Source organism: Triturus cristatus, chromosome 2_1 (genome assembly GCF_964204655.1).
Source record: "Triturus cristatus chromosome 2_1, aTriCri1.1, whole genome shotgun sequence".
NCBI lineage: Eukaryota > Metazoa > Chordata > Amphibia > Caudata > Salamandridae > Triturus > Triturus cristatus.
In genome coordinates, this window is record NC_140581.1 from 426,429,560 (window position 1) to 426,447,080 (window position 17,521).

At 42.1% G+C, this 17,521-nt stretch overlaps 1 protein-coding gene across 2 annotated transcripts in view; it reads right to left on the minus strand.

Annotated features, from left to right (window-relative positions):
- Nucleotides 1-17,521, minus strand: part of LOC146865407 (interleukin-12 receptor subunit beta-2-like) — a 598,479-nt gene that overhangs the window by 290,377 nt on the left and 290,581 nt on the right. For both annotated transcript variants that reach the window (XM_085631968.1, XM_085631957.1), the window contains one exon: nucleotides 6,905-7,083. In XM_085631968.1, coding sequence (XP_085488094.1) covers nucleotides 6,905-7,083 — 179 coding nt within the window. The remainder of the gene's footprint in view (nucleotides 1-6,904; nucleotides 7,084-17,521) is intronic.

The following is a 17,521-nucleotide window of genomic DNA, read 5'->3' on the forward strand; positions in this document are numbered from 1 at the left end:
GTTTTCCTTAAAACCAAATGTAAAAAAGATTACCTGCTTTCAGCCATTGTCATGCTTAAGTCTGGCTCCCATTTGTGCCTCGTATGTTCAAGATTATTAAACAATTTGCAGCCACCATCTTTGCACCTATTCTCCGCTCTTAAACATTTTATTTTCGAACAAGGATTAGTTCCAAGCTCATTTAAAGTGGCAGCGTTGCTTCCATTGCCGAAAAAAAAGCCCAATCCTAAAATTTATCATCTGATTCCTTTAGTCCCATCAGCACAAAAATCATCAACAAACCTGTGGGCAAAACCCTGTTACAAACCATCTCCAAGAGTCAAGTTTTCAAGCCAGCTTTCAGCCAGCCCATAGCACTGAATCTGTGCTTTTGTCAATCGTGGACAATTTAAAACTAGATCTTGACCATGGCATGCCAAGCGCTAATCGTCATCAGATCGTATTATCTGATCGCAGCATCTTATTCAACTGTTCAGTTGCAGGAGGTCTCCAGAGCAGTGGCTTTAAATGGTTTTAGGTCTTTTTATTGGAACGCTTTCAAGCAGTAAATAAAAATTGCCTATTTCAATATTAGCAATACTCAAGTACTGTTTCGATAGCCTCAATGCTTCGGGTTTTCTCCTCATTTGTTCAATATCAATGTATTCTGTAGTAATGAGGTCCATGCAGGTAGGATGTAGGTTATGAAGTTTTATTGAAGTAAGTTACACGTAGATAAGATCTTGTGAAGCAACCCCACCAGGAGCAGCATGCCTGCTGCTCAACCCATTCACAACTGTCAGACTTCACCTCACAGGCACCAAACATTCCAAAACACATCGGGCCGATTCACAGAACTAACTTAAGACAAAATCCTAAACTTTTGGTATTCACAGAAGTTAGGATTTTGTCTTACGTTTGTCTTAAGACAAACTTAAGACAGACTTAAGACAGTCTTAAGACAGACTTAAGACAGTCTTAAGACAGACTTAAGACAGACTTAAGACAGACTTAAGACAAACTTAAGACAAAATCCTAACTTAAGTCTGTCTTAAGTCTGTCTTAAGTCTGTCTTAAGTGTGTCTTAAGTCTGTCTTAAGGCTGTCTTAAGTCTGTCTTAAGACTGTCTTAAGTCTGTCTTAAGACTGTCTTAAGTCTGTCTTAAGACTGTCTTAAGTCTGTCTTAAGTTTGTCTTAAGACAAACTTAAGACAAAATCCTAACTTCTGTGAAGACTATTAAGACTATGGGTAAAGAGGGTCCCTAATTACAGGACGTTCCATAAAATATCCATCCCGATGTTAGCAGACGCCCTCGGTCGTTCCTCACTGGAGCTGTCTGGCTGCCCCGACTCGGATGCCCTCTCAATAGATTCATGGCTCCGAACTAACATTGATGCACCTGTACCGTTTTTTTCCTGCTCCTTAAGGAGTTCGCCCCCACCAGCACCATGGTTTAACGATTCCCTCAGATCTAGCAAAAGAAATTGTAGAAAAATGTAATGTAAATGGCGTTAAAAATATCTACCTGTGGACAGGAAGGTGTATAAAGACAACTTAAAAGCTCATTAGATTCTCGTGAAGGCAGTCAAGAATAACTCCTTTTAAACCAAGATAGAAAATGCCCAAAATAAGAATAAGGTAATCTTTAGCATAGTTAAATCCTTTAACGCCCCGAAAGCTGGCACAAAGGAAGGGCCATGCACGCAAGAATGGTCTAAGCAAATAGCTCAATTCTTTCACAAAAAGGTCCCCGTGATCGAACAAGCCTTCACTAACATCTCAGAGGAAGAACTGACCTTCTACCTTAGTTCTAATAGCAAATTTCACCTCTTGGATCCTCCATCTTTACTAGCTTTCCCTGAGTTTCAGCTTGAAGAGTCACTGACCCTTCTCCAAAGCATTAAGTCTGGCTCTCCTACCGACCCATGTCCAGCGAATATCCTGAACCTATTAGCTTCCACCATAAACCCCACTGTAAACCAGCTCTTTAACGCTTCCCTCTCCTCAGGCAACACGCCGAAATTTTGGAAGAATGCTAAGATTCTTCCACTGATAAAAAAGGCTAACTCCAAACCGACGGACCCTGCTAACTACAGGCCAATCTCCCTTCTTTTGGCCCTCTCCAAAGTATTAGAGAAGCATGTAAACAAGGCCCTCCAAAAACACATTGAAGATGAGGAGCTCCTTCATGTGTCCCATTCCGGCTTTAGGGCTAACTACAGTACAGAGTCCGCTCTGCTGGAATTGACTCAATATCTCAAGGGTAAGCTGGACCAGGGAGGCAAGGCTGTTCAGATACTGTTCGATCTGTCGGCGGCCTTCAATATGGTCCCAATTAAGAGGCTCCTGGAGAGACTTGCTAACATCCAGGAGCCATAACATGGATGTCATCCTTCTTGGCAAATGGATCTCAGGACTTCTGGCTCCCCCTTTCTCATCCCCGGTTCCAGCCATGAATGTAGGTGTCCCTCAGGGCTCCATTCTTAGTCCTACCCTTCTTAATCTATATCTATCCCCCCTTGCATTTCTAGTAGAGGAAGAGGGCGCCAAAACTGTTTTCTATGCTGATGACACTCAGCTGATTTTTATGTGTGAAAAAGGAACCAACTTTGACGGGGCAATGATTAGGTCTTGCCTCACAAAGGTTTTTAACTGGCTTAAGATCAATCAGTTGAAGAGCAATCCTGACAAAAGTGAAGTTGTTTTCTTTGGTAATTCAGAAACTTCTGACTGAAGCTCTTGGTGGCCAAAAGATCTGCCATCCCCACCCGCGGAAACGGAGAAAGTCAAAAACTTAGCAATTGTCATAGAAAAGACAATCTCCATGCGCTTTCAAATCCAAAATCTAACTGGCGCTTGCTTTGGCATACTCCGGATGCTAAAAATATTCCTGCCACTGTTGCTGCTTGAGAGCAGAAAGATCGTGGTGCAGGCTCTGGTGACATCAAAGCTTGACTATGTCAACAGCTTGTACCTTGGTCTTCCCAAATCCCTTATTCAGCACATACAAGTGGTACAAAACACGGCGGCCAGGGCCATCCTGAGACCTAAACCCAGATCCAGTATGACCCCTATTCTCAAGTCTCTACACTGGCTCCACATAAAAGAATGTATCGACTTCAAAGCGAGGACCATCTTCTTTAAGCTTTCCACGGCTTAGGAGCTGTCTACCTAAATAAGCGTGTTTATCGCTATACAACAGCTAGACCCCTAAGATCTTCCAATGCCAATCTAGCTCTCGTGCCTAACAAATGCTGTGCCCGCACTGGTGGCAGATCCCTCGGCTTTCTAGGCGCAAAATTGTGGAATATAGCCTCCCTGAGTCTCTGAGACTAACCACAGACCTACTCTCTTTCAGGAAGAACTTAAAAACCTGGATTTTACTAACTGATGGGTCTTTTACACACGTTTTCCTCCCGCTGTCACGCGCCAGGACATTCTAGTCTGAGTAGTTGTGCACTTTATTAAATACACTATTTCATTTAATTAGTTCCCTGACAGTGCAAAGGAACACTCGTTCAAATTCTAAGGGCCTTATTTATGAGGCCTTGCTTCACTTTTATGCCGCAAGTGCGTCAATTTTTTTGACGCACCGGCAGCGTAAAAAATGTGCGATTTTGTTCTATATTTGCAAAGTGACGCATCTAGGCTGATGCATCACTTTGAAACTCCTGCACCACATTATACCTGCACCAGGTATAATGTATGCAGGGTGGGTGTTGCCCCGCAAAAAGCCTCGTAGAAGTGGCGCATTGAAATCTATGAGAACTCAGTGCGCCACTTTTAGGACGCCATTGCCTCAATATCTTACACCTGCCTCACAGCAGGCGTAAGACTGACGCAGGCAAGCCCCATGTGAAAGGACACATTGCTGGAGTTGCGTCTATTTTCAGACACACCCCAGAAATGCATCACTTTTGCGCCTACAGATACGTCAGAAATACTGACATATCTGTAACATGATGCGACATGATGCGTCATACAGTAAATATGACGCATCCATCATGTAGCAAGGAGGGTGCACTAAGAAGTGACGCATCCCTGTTTTCACACAGCCATGCATCACTTCTCATAAATAAGGCCCTAAATGTGTTTATATCCAATATTCAGGGATAGTTATGTGTGTTTTCAATATTGTAACACAGCAGCAGCTCAGCAATATTACTGCAAATAATCTTTGTAACGCCCTCCCATTTCTTATATGTAAGGCCTTGTTTTGATCTAAAAGAAACTTTTTTATGTATATTGCATGAAACATAAACACAACATTTCTCTTCAAAATGGCTATACTAGACTCACAAATAAGGTACATAAAAAAATAAATTAAAGGAAAACAGTATTTTAAACAATCTGTTTAAGAAATATTCAAGGTCATTATGGCAAAACTCTGGAGAATGGAGCTGACTCTGTCAGGGGGCCCCCTGAAAGGCTGGGGCCCTGGGCCAGAGCCCACTTTGCCCATGCATTAAAACGTCTCTGATAAGACATCACGAGGAGAACTGAACAAGCAGAAAAACAGAGATGAGAAGAAGAAGTATCACTCATCCTCCACCATTTTCAAATTGACAATGCAATAAAATATAAGCATAACGTTGCAAGTACCTAACAGCAAAGTCCATAAGCATAACATTGCGTTATCAAAGTTGACAATGTAATATGATATCAGCATAAAGAAGGGTATGAATAACAGCAAAGTCTAAGAGTGGACTAAAAATAAACTTTACCCCAACAGGGGATAGACAATGTAGAAGATGGGAATGACACTCTTAAGCGACAGCCCTTGAGTGAGGGTAACCACTAGCAGAAATGGGACTAACACCCCCTAAAACACAACCTAGGAGAGGGTAATAATGTACCACTACAGCATGAAGATGGGACTAAGACCCATGACCTACCTCTGACATAGGGGTGGATAAATAATGTAAATAGGACTGAAACCTCTGACCTACCCCTGACATGAGGGTGGTAGCTACTGTAAATGGGACTGACACCCATGACCTATCCCCAGCCGTAGGGGGGGAAAGCTAATGTAAATGGGATTAAAACCCATGACCTACAATTGAGATAAGGGTGGGAAGCTAAAGTAGATGGGACTGACACCCATAACCTACCCCCAGACATAAGGGTAAGGAGCTACAAGTAAGTTACATATAGATAAGATCTTGTGAAGCAGCCCCACCAGGAGCAGCCTGCCTGCTGCTCAGCAAATTCTCAACTGTCAGACTTCACCTCATAGGCACCCAACATTCCAATACGCATCATCACTCCAACATTCCATGCAGCACACAGCACATTCACACTGGCTGAGCAGGTGGTGAAAATGGCAGAACATTAACATGAGCAGAATACTACATATTCCCCTGAGCTTGAATAGGAAGTAACAGTTTATGGTTGAATGCAGAGAAAACCCGAGGTTTTAGTAAGGAATGGCAAATCAGATCTCTGGTTTGACACCTTGTAGCCAGTGCACATGGGAACTTTGATGTCTCCATCTACTGCAGTGAAAAATGTTGGTGTGAAGATCGACAGCTCCCTGTCGATTATCTAACCAGGGGGCATATTAACAAGCACGGCGTTAAACTTATCGCCGCTTTAGCGGGAGAAAACTGCTGCTAAAGTGGCGATAATGGGCTTGATAATATGCCACAGAGAATTCCAATAGAAGCCCATGTTGACACCAGAACATGGGCTTCTATGGGAATTCTCAAGGGCATATTATCAAGACCATTATCAAAGCTTTAGTGGAAGTTTTCTGCCGCTAAAGAGGCGATAATTTTAACGCCGTTTCTTGATAATATGCCCCAGGTCTTTTAAGTGGTCTCCTCCTGAGATTTGGATCTCAAGGCTCTGAGAAATGACTTCCTTTTTTAATGGAAGATGGGAAGAAAGCTATAGCTCCAGTGGTTATGTTCTCTTGATTATATTATGCAAACTCGCTCTATCTCCGCTTCCCTATGTTATGTTAAGTTATTGGTGTTTTTATAGAGTGCTAATCACCCGTGAGGACTTCCAGGCGCTCTGTCACAGGTGTGTGAGACTTGCCCGAGGGGCTTACTTTAAAAGCCAGGTCTTCAGCTTCTTGCAAATGTCAAGAAACGAGGAGGCTTTGATTTGTTGTGAGGGCTCATTCAGGGTTTTGGGGCCAGGTACGAGAAGGTGGGGCCCCCTACCATGTTCCTTAACAGATTTCCAATGGTACAAAATGCTGTTACAAGGCTGATATTAAATGATCCTAGGTTTGCTAAAGCCCGCCCTCTACGTCAAACGATGTATTTCCTACTTATGACACAGGTTTCAGTTTAAATCTCTCTGCATTATTTTGAAAGCAATTCATGGGACTGCCGCTGCTTTCATTTCCGTTTGATTGGCGAAGTGCGCTCCGAGCCTTACTGTCCGCTCCTCTTCGGACAACTATCTGGTTGTCCCTACATTTTGTAAAACCATCAGTGGTGGTAGCAGCTTCTCCATCGGTTCCTCGTGCTAGTGGAATCTTCTCTCCAAACTTCACATGGAACCTAACCTCCATGCATTTAGATGCTTTCTTGAAATATGGCTGTTTTATGAGGCTTTTTTCAGTCAACTCCCTCACAGTTGTTTAGTTCAGTGCCAAGAAGCTGTTTGGTGTAAATGAGCTCTATAAATTACCATTACATAACAACATAACTTTGCATTACATTTAAAAAAGAAAATCCTTGATTGTAACAATCAAGCTACACTTATGAGGCTGAATGGAATGGGTGAGAGCCACTTTCTGGAAACCACCTAATGTAACACACACACAAGTGCATAGTAGAAACATGCAAAACTTAAAACAAAGCCTTTTACTTTAATAAGAAGCCAACAATGAAACACTTTCTAAACAAAATATCTTTCACTCTGGAACAGGCAGTTTTCAAGCGATATACTAAATAAAAATAACTTTACCTATTTTTCCAGGTATAATGTAGATATTCATAGTTCTTGAACATGCATTTTTAGAGTGACATGTTGATACCCAGACCGTCGCATTTTTACTCACTCGAAGTTGGCTTCTATCAATTTTCTGAAATGTTTTATTAGTAGTAAATTGAGTACAGTTATTTTGTGTTTCATCAACTTTTAGCCTAAGTTGAAAAAAAACAGAGTCAGGTGTAAATGTAAAGTAGCAACTTTGGTAGCATAAAAGATGCAAGAAACAAATGCATGAACAAATGAATGCAGCGACATACAGGTCTGCAACAGAACACAGTGCGATGTGTGCCCTATTTGGTTGTGAACTTTGAAAGACATGGTAGATTGTGGTATTACCACACAGCGAAGCCACAGACATCACCCCATCCCAAGACCTCTGCGACAAGCTTGGAACCTATTTCCACCTCAAGATCAAAAACCTCTACGACAACTTCATCGACCATCCACGAGGCTCCACAGACGGCCCCGACCCCCAGAAACACCAGCCAGTCCACCATCTCCAACTGGACACCGATCACGGCCGAAGGCACCGCCTCGACCATGAAAAGCATCCATTTGGGGGCCCCCACTGCTCCCCGCCCCCCTCATATCTACCACAGAGCCAGGGAAGCCATCGCACCCGAACTACAATGCACCATCAACACCACTTTCAAAACAGGCACCTTCCCAGACGACTGGAAGCGTGCAGAAGTCAGACCCCTGCTCAAGAACCCTACAGCTGACCCCACCGACCTCAAGAACTATCGCCCATCTCGCTCCTCCCCTTGGCAGCCAAAGTTGCAGAGAAAACAGTCAACAGGAAACTGACACGATTCATTGAAGAGAACACCGTCCTCGACCCATCCCAATCCGGATTCCAAAGCAACCACAGCACAGAGACTGCCCTACTCGCCGGCACAGATGACATCCGCACCCTCCTGGACCAAGGCCACTCCACAGCCCTCATCCTACTCAACCTATCAGCGGCCTTCATCACCATTGTGGAGAGGTGTGGCTCACTGGTTAGAGGTGGCAGACCCGTAAGTAGAGAATCGGCCAGGGACCAGGGTTCAATTCCCGACGCGGCAGGGTCGTGGGCCAGGGTCAAAACTGACTCGATAATTCTCGCCTCGGTACCTACTCTAACCAGGAACACACTCGGCAACTCTGGGCATTAAGCTTGCTTCATCTCTACAACGGCCCCCCACAGACGCCGGGGATGCCTGGTTTCACCTTGGAGATACCCAGACAGGGACCATCTCACAGGGAAAACCAGGACGGGTTCCCCAGCGGTCTTCAGCGCCAGGATACTCCATGGAGTCACAGTGCGCTTTACAAGTACACCCACATTTACATTTACACACATCTCCCACCACACACTAGTCGCCAGACTACACGACGCAGGCATACAAGGAACAGCCCTAGGCTGGATCTGATCATTCCTCACCGGAAGAAGCCAAAGGATCAGACTCCCACCCTTCACCTCAGAACTCACGAAAATCACCTGTGGAGTCCCACAGGGTTCATCACTGAGCCCCACCTTCTTCAACATCTACATGGCCACCCTCGCAGCCATCGTCCGACAACAGGGCCTCAATATTGTATCCTATGTCAACGACACCCAGCTCATCCTCTCCCTCACCAAAGACCCCACCACTGCCAAACTCAACTTCCTGAAAGGAATGCAAGATGCCGCAGTCTTGATGACCAACAGCTGCCTGAAGCTCAACACCGAGAAGACAGAAGTCCACGTCCTCAGTACCACCCCCTCTGCATGGGACAGCACATGGTGGCCGACCGCCCTCAGAAGCCCACCTACCCCCTCATACCACGGAAAGAACCTCGGCATCGTACTCGACTCATTAATCACCATGAACCGACAGGTCAACGCCGTCACCTCCAGCTGCTTCAAAACCCTCGCATCCTCCGCAAGACCTTCAAGTGGATCCACCCTGAGTCAAGTAGGACAATCACTCACGCACTCATCACCAGCAGACTGGACTATGGAAATGCACTCTACGCCGGCATCAACAAGTCCCTACTCCGCAAACTCCATACAATACACAACACCGCCGCCAGACTCGTCCTCGGCATCCCCAGACACAAACACATCAGCCAACACCTACAAAGTCTCCAATGGCTCACCGTGGAGAAAAGAGTCACTTTCAAAATCCTCACTCATGCCTACAAATGCCTACACAACAACGGACCCAAATACCTCAACGACAGAATCAACTTCCACGTACCCAAAAGAAACCTCCGATCTTCCAACCTCGCACAGGTCGAAACCCCGCTCATCCACAGAGCCAGAGCAGGCAGAAGATCCTTCTTTCACATTGTAGCCAAGACCTGGAACGAGCTACTGGCAGACATCAGACACACCCCCTCCCTGAACACCTTAAGGAAGACCCTCAAGACCTGGCTCTTTGACTAAACAGATCTGCTGACCCCCCCTCAGCGCCTTGAGACCCTCACGGGTGAGTAGCGCGCTTACAATTCCCTGATTGATTGATTGATTGATTCCTCTTGCATCACAGATACGCATGACCGTCCTGTTCCTATTCATATCTGTCGCCCAGCCCATTTTGACATTTACTGGCGTTCCCTTTAGTTTGGCACAGTCTCGTATGCCCTCTTGCCATCCCATAAAACCTCTTTCATTCTCAGCTATGGGAAACAAAGGCCGAGTGGGCAATGTTTTTTCCACTGTGCGCCTTTTTACCACCAGTCTGAACACGCTTCAACCTTTTTCAGGACACCATTGCGCCAGTGTCTTTTGAAAGAGCAATCTAAATTACATCCATTACAGTCACAGCATGTCAGCCCATAGGAGCAATCCAGAATGCATAACATAACCAAAATTCCGGTATTTAACTTATCATCCCATCAAATGGATGACTCTACCGAAACACTTCTAACCAAAGGGCTTTCGTTTGTACCATCCACTAATCTTAACAAATTCGAACTCATGAAGGACCTACATGCGTTCTTCCGTACAGTTAGACTCAAAAATTCTTTCAATACACCTCTGAAACTGATTCTAACGATAATATGTCTGGACTTAAACCGCCATCTAACTTTACACCCAGTATTGAACAGGTGGGCAAAGAAGTAGAACTATTTTAAAAGGCAGTTCTTAACAAAATCCAACAAATCCTTAAATTTGTCCCTTATCTTTCTTACAACATATCCAGAGAAGAAAAGACCGCCCTGGCAACACTTAAGGAAAACACAGATGTGACAATAAAACCATGCGATAAAGGTGGAGGAATTGTCATTTTCAATACCAATAATTATAAACATAGGATGGATACGTTGCTGGAGTCCTCCATACATTACACCAAAATTACCAACAATCCCGAACCTAAACTCAAACTTAGAATTCTGCGCATGGTGGAGACAGCTATTGAGAGAGGAGAAATTTGCCATCAAGAGGCAGAGTATCTTGCAGCAACCTTTACTAGGTTCCCCATTATTTATGGGGTCCCTAAGACACACAAGAACCAAAAAGATCCTCCCATGAGACCTATTGTCCCGACAATTGGATCAGCTACTGAACCCCTTTCAAAATACATCGATACATTTTTACAACCTTTGGTCACCACTCTCCAGTCATATGTTAAGGATACTGGACATTTAATATCAGAAATTGAAGGACTTCAATACAACCACAACCAGGAAATCCTGGTCTCAATGGATATTGAGTCCCTGTACTCAAATATCCCACAAAAAGAGGCCCGCAAGGTTGTCAAGGAGATAATTGAAACAGAGACGACTATTTGCAACATCAAATTTCTGATTGAATGTCTAGAGATTGTATTGGAAGAGAACTTCTTTGAGTTTGATGGAAACATCTACCATTAAATTCAAGGAGTTAGTATGGGGGCAGCATGTGCCCCAAGTGTTGCCTGTTTATACATGAGCCACTTTGAAAAAAGGAACATCTATAATGAATTGGCCCCCTTCTATGAGAATATCCGCCATTGGGCGCGCTTTATTGACGATATCTTTTTCATATGGCAGGGCGATAAGGAGACGCTCAATTAATTCATATTGTGGATTAATCTAGCGGATCCTAGTCTAAGGTTCACGGCTCAGATGAGTGGTCAAAGTTTGGAATTCCTGGATGTTATCGTTGAACACCAGGATTCTCAATTGAAAGTATCACTCTTTACGAAACCCACATCCATAAATACGCTCCTCCACTTCGATAGGTTCCATCCTCTCGGCCAGACAAACAGCATTCCATTTGGGCAGTTTCTACGACTTCGTAGAAACTGCACATTAAAGATTATCTCCACCATTCTGAGCTTATGAAACAGAAGTTCATCCAGGGAAGATATCCCAGGAGGCTAGTTTGAAATGCTCTCAAAAGAGCTTTGTATTACAACCGAGATACTCTATTTGTCCCCAAAGAGAAAAAACACACAGAACAGCTTGTGTGTGTCACGAAACATCCTTCGATTAATCACAAAATTCGCCATATTGTTAACTCCCAGTGGCACCTTCTTAATCTTGACAATCAAACATCTAGGATTCCCAAACCGCTATTTGCATTTAGGCGTAACAAGAACCTCAGGAACCTGCTAGTCAGGGCTAAATTTACAAAACCAAACAAGACTTTTGTACAGAAGTCTATCACTGGCAACCAACCTATCCGTGGTCATCACAAATGCGGAATATTCCATGCCTGTCACAATGCCATCGTAAGTGAAAGCATTAAAATCCGTAACCGCTCTGTTGAGTTGCGAGAGATGACCAATTGCCATACTTCCAATTTTGTTTATGACATTCTGTGCCCCTGTGAGTTGCCCTATGTTGGAGAAACAGCTAGGGAGTGTAGAGTCCGCATAGGAGAACACAAGTCGAACATCAGACGCGGCAACCTCTCAGCCCCATTGGTATCTCATTGGAAAGAGGCAAATCATAATGAAAGTGATTTACGCTATACCATCTTGGAAAAAATACACAGCCACAAGGGCGTTAACAATAGCAACATTCGGAAAAAACGGGAGGTATTCTGGATTTTTCTTCTGGATGCGAAAAACAATGGCCTGAATGAATCCCTTCCCTGGGAAAACGCTATTTTATAATTAGCACCAGGTCATCTTTTCTTTTTTTCCCAGGTTCCTTCTGTCTTCCATCTTGAAGTCTAGAATTCAGCATTGATCTTTGACTGTACACATATGAGCTAAAGTAATTTCTGGCCACTCATCCATATTTTTCCTTATTTATTTATTTATGGTTCTCTTTTGTCTCTCTTCTTGAAGACCCAGTACTGATCGGCTGATTATTACACCTATTATCTTTTCAGCCTCGGTTGTTCTTTATTATCTCTCCAGATTCTCATCATTATTCATTCTTTGGAATATTAGTATTATGTTCATTTATTCCCTAACTTATCATTCTTATTTTATTATTACCCTTATTTGTTATTTTTCATGTTCTAAGTCACTGCGATTTTGATTCAGTTAATTCCTAATTGGCTGGGACTCAAACACTTTTATTCAAAAATATGCGGGACATTAATCTGATCCATTTTTGCGAGGCCACTTAGTGTTAGCACTGGAGCATTAGTCTCAAATTCATCGTTCGCTGTAGAACATTTCAGGAATCATTACAGAACTTCAGGCTCTGTTTGATTCATTCTATCTCGTGTGACTTAATTCATCTTCAAACTGTTATCTGCTTTGCAAATCAAGGGTACCGCTCATTTTTATTCTTTGGCCTGTTGTGTTTATTTGTAGATTGATTACACATTAGAGTCCATTAACGCACAGCGTGGAACCTTTTCCATTTCCAGTCTGCTTTTACGAACATCTTCAACTCTTCATTTGACCCGTCATGTTATTCCATTTCAGGCAAGTTTTTGTTCATTAGAAGTTTTGTTTTATCTGTTTTGAATTGGTATGTCATTATGTATTGTCTTTCTTTGAACCCTGGGACATCCTTATATGTATTGTGTTTTCCCTATAGACACAGCGGATTCATATATTATTGATTACACGTTATCTGGTACATTTTCATCGGTCTAAAACTTCGATCAAGCCTAGGTGAGTTCAGGATACATCTCCTTCTACATGTATTAGCGTATTAGCGCAAGTATGTTCACCTTCATCCCATAGGGTTCATAACCATCAATCATTGTTCACTTTCTATTAAAAACTACATATTGTGATTTTTTTGTGCTCATTATTCATTCTTTTCCCAATCCCACTGTGTTTTTTTCTGATTTCTTATCAAAATTCTTTCTATGTCATTATTGTTTATTCATTTATTTTCATCCTCAATTTTAATTTTATTATTCTTTATTTCTTGTTTCTCTTTTATCTTTTTATTTATCTTTTTGTTCCTCACAGATATATTCTCTGAGCTTTTACTGGATTTGTGATATTTTGTGAATTTATTCACTACCTATTTTTTGTTTTTGATCCTGAACAAAATTGTTTGCTGTGAAGTCGGTAGGCAATCGCATCGCGATGCAGCGCCCGCAACGAAATTCGTTTTATTAATTTTTTTCGTAACTTACCTGAAATCGGCAGTTTGCTGCATTTTGCAACCCCCCACCCTGCCCCTCCTCTGCGCCACGTCACCTCCCCGGTAAAACGCCCTACACGGGCCGTCACTGGATCGATCCTAACGTATACCAACCTCTGGTTGGGACGATTCCTTTGATATAGATTGAATGCTTTGGAGATGAATGTGTTACATAGAATTAGGTTGTGAATGGATTTATCGTATGCGTGTGTTGTATGAATGAGATATGTTAGGCTGTCCACTTAAATGATCATCTTGATGAAGTCATTATTGATTTTGCACATTTTTCATTACATTACACCAATGCATTTTGATATTTAATTATTTCTCTGTATATATTAAAGACAAAAATAAATATTGTCAATACAAGTTGTTTGTCTATCTCTCTTATGTTTTTCTTATGGTCTAGCCTGAATGATTTTTTGATGAAACGACTTTTTAGCGTTTATATTATCTAGATAGGTAGAGCAAATCCTTTGCATTACTTCAATCCAGAATGCAGCCAAGGCTTCAGAAGGACCACAACTCTACACCCGCAAAAGTACGATGAGGCTGTGGAGGTTGATACCACATTGATGGCTCCTGCTGCTACACATCCTGAGAGGTATTCACTGCTGAGGCAATTCTTTACACACAAGAGCCCGCGGGTCTAGGGTTGAAGTGTAGGCTAAATATGTTGTACAATTGCCTTCCTTTCATACCACTTCATGTTGGGAATGGTGTGACATGAAGATTAGTTCTTTAAACTCAATTGCAATGGACAATTGATAAGAAACCCTACTTGAAGATTATTACGGTGTGCTGGATTCAAGAAAACTAGTGTTATTTAACTTCCCTACATTGTTTGTTTAGTTTGCAATCCAGGGGATACTCAAGATATGGCTTACATCATGAATTGACCAATCTAACTTTCCTCTTGTAAAATAATATAGGGTTTAGAAGATATTCAGATGACTCTCATTTAGATTAACTTTAGTTTCCAGTACTCTATGATAGTGTTACAAGAAGCCTTGCCCAAGTCATGACTTTAGTTTGACCGATTTCGTAATAATGCAGCATGAAATTCCACTATGGCCAAGTGGGGGTGTAGTGATGTCTGTTAGTGAGGCATCCTCAATGTCCGCTTAGAAATTACGCTGTCTTTATGTATTCATTTGTATCTGCTGCTGATATGTCTGGACTTAAACCGCCATCTAACTTTACACCCAGTATTGAACAGGTGGGCAAAGAAGTAGAACTATTTTAAAAGGCAGTTCTTAACAAAATCCAACAAATCCTTAAATTTGTCCCTTATCTTTCTTACAACATATCCAGAGAAGAAAAGACCGCCCTGGCAACACTTAAGGAAAACACAGATGTGACAATAAAACCATGCGATAAAGGTGGAGGAATTGTCATTTTCAATACCAATAATTATAAACATAGGATGGATACGTTGCTGGAGTCCTCCATACATTACACCAAAATTACCAACAATCCCGAACCTAAACTCAAACTTAGAATTCTGCGCATGGTGGAGACAGCTATTGAGAGAGGAGAAATTTGCCATCAAGAGGCAGAGTATCTTGCAGCAACCTTTACTAGGTTCCCCATTATTTATGGGGTCCCTAAGACACACAAGAACCAAAAAGATCCTCCCATGAGACCTATTGTCCCGACAATTGGATCAGCTACTGAACCCCTTTCAAAATACATCGATACATTTTTACAACCTTTGGTCACCACTCTCCAGTCATATGTTAAGGATACTGGACATTTAATATCAGAAATTGAAGGACTTCAATACAACCACAACCAGGAAATCCTGGTCTCAATGGATATTGAGTCCCTGTACTCAAATATCCCACAAAAAGAGGCCCGCAAGGTTGTCAAGGAGATAATTGAAACAGAGACGACTCTTTGCAACAACAAATTTCTGATTGAATGTCTAGAGATTGTATTGTAAGAGAACTTCTTTGAGTTTGATGGAAACATCTACCATTAAATTCAAGGAGTTAGTATGGGGGCAGCATGTGCCCCAAGTGTTGCCTGTTTATACATGAGCCACTTTGAAAAAAGGAACATCTATAATGAATTGGCCCCCTTCTATGAGAATATCCGCCATTGGGCGCGCTTTATTGACGATATCTTTTTCATATGGCAGGGCGATAAGGAGACGCTCAATTAATTCATATTGTGGATTAATCTAGCGGATCCTAGTCTAAGGTTCACGGCTCAGATAAGTGGTCAAAGTTTGGAATTCCTGGATGTTATCGTTGAACACCAGGATTCTCAATTGAAAGTATCACACTTTACGAAACCCACATCCATAAATACGCTCCTCCACTTCGATAGGTTCCATCCTCTCGGCCAGACGTACAGCATTCCATTTGGGCAGTTTCTACGACTTCGTAGAAACTGCACATTAAAGATTATCTCCACCATTCTGAGCTTATGAAACAGAAGTTCATCCAGAGAAGATATCCCAGGAGGCTATTTTGAAATGCTCTCAAAAGAGCTTTGTATTACAACCGAGATACTCTATTTGTCCCCAAAGAGAAAAAACACACAGAACAGCTTGTGTGTGTCACGAAACATTCTTCGATTAATCACAAAATTCGCCATATTGTTAACTCCCAGTGGCACCTTCTTAATCTTGACAATCAAACATCTAGGATTCCCAAACCGCTATTTGCATTTAGGCGTAACAAGAACCTCAGGAACCTGCTAGTCAAGGCTAAATTTACAAAACCAAACAAGACTTTTGTACAGAAGTCTATCACTGGCAACCAACCTATCCGTGGTCATCACAAATGCGGAATATTCCATGCCTGTCACAATGCCATCGTAAGTGAAAGCATTAAAATCCGTAACCGCTCTGTTGAGTTGCGAGAGATGACCAATTGCCATACTTCCAATTTTGTTTATGACATTCTGTGCCCCTGTGAGTTGCCCTATGATGGAGAAACAGCTAGGGAGTGTAGAGTCCGCATAGGAGAACACAAGTCGAACATCAGACGCGGCAACCTCTCAGCCCCATTGGTATCTCATTGGAAAGAGGCAAATCATAATGAAAGTGATTTACGCTATACCATCTTGGAAAAAATACACAGCCACAAGGGCGTTAACAATAGCAACATTCGGAAAAAACGGGAGGTATTCTGGATTTTTCTTCTGGATGCGAAAAACAATGGCCTGAATGAATCCCTTCCCTGGGAAAACGCTATTTTATAATTAGCACCAGGTCATCTTTTCTTTTTTTCCCAGGTTCCTTCTGTCTTCCATCTTGAAGTCTAGAATTCAGCATTGATCTTTGACTGTACACATATGAGCTAAAGTAATTTCTGGCCACTCATCCATATTTTTCCTTATTTATTTATTTCTGGTTCTCTTTTGTCTCTCTTCTTGAAGACCCAGTACTGATCGGCTGATTATTACACCTATTATCTTTTCAGCCTCGGTTGTTCTTTATTATCTCTCCAGATTCTCATCATTATTCATTCTTTGGAATATTAGTATTATGTTCATTTATTCCCTAACTTATCATTCTTATTTTATTATTACCCTTATTTGTTATTTTTCATGTTCTAAGTCACTGCGATTTTGATTCAGTTAATTCCTAATTGGCTGGGACTCAAACACTTTTATTCAAAAATATGCGGGACATTAATCTGATCCATTTTTGCGAGGCCACTTAGTGTTAGCACTGGAGCATTAGTCTCAAATTCATCGTTCGCTGTAGAACATTTCAGGAATCATTACAGAACTTCAGGCTCTGTTTGATTCATTCTATCTCGTGTGACTTAATTCATCTTCAAACTGTTATCTGCTTTGCAAATCAAGGGTACCGCTCATTTTTATTCTTTGGCCTGTTGTGTTTATTTGTAGATTGATTACACATTAGAGTCCATTAACGCACAGCGTGGAACCTTTTCCATTTCCAGTCTGCTTTTACGAACATCTTCAACTCTTCATTTGACCCGTCATGTTATTCCATTTCAGGCAAGTTTTTGTTCATTAGAAGTTTTGTTTTATCTGTTTTGAATTGGTATGTCATTATGTATTGTCTTTCTTTGAACCCTGGGACATCCTTAT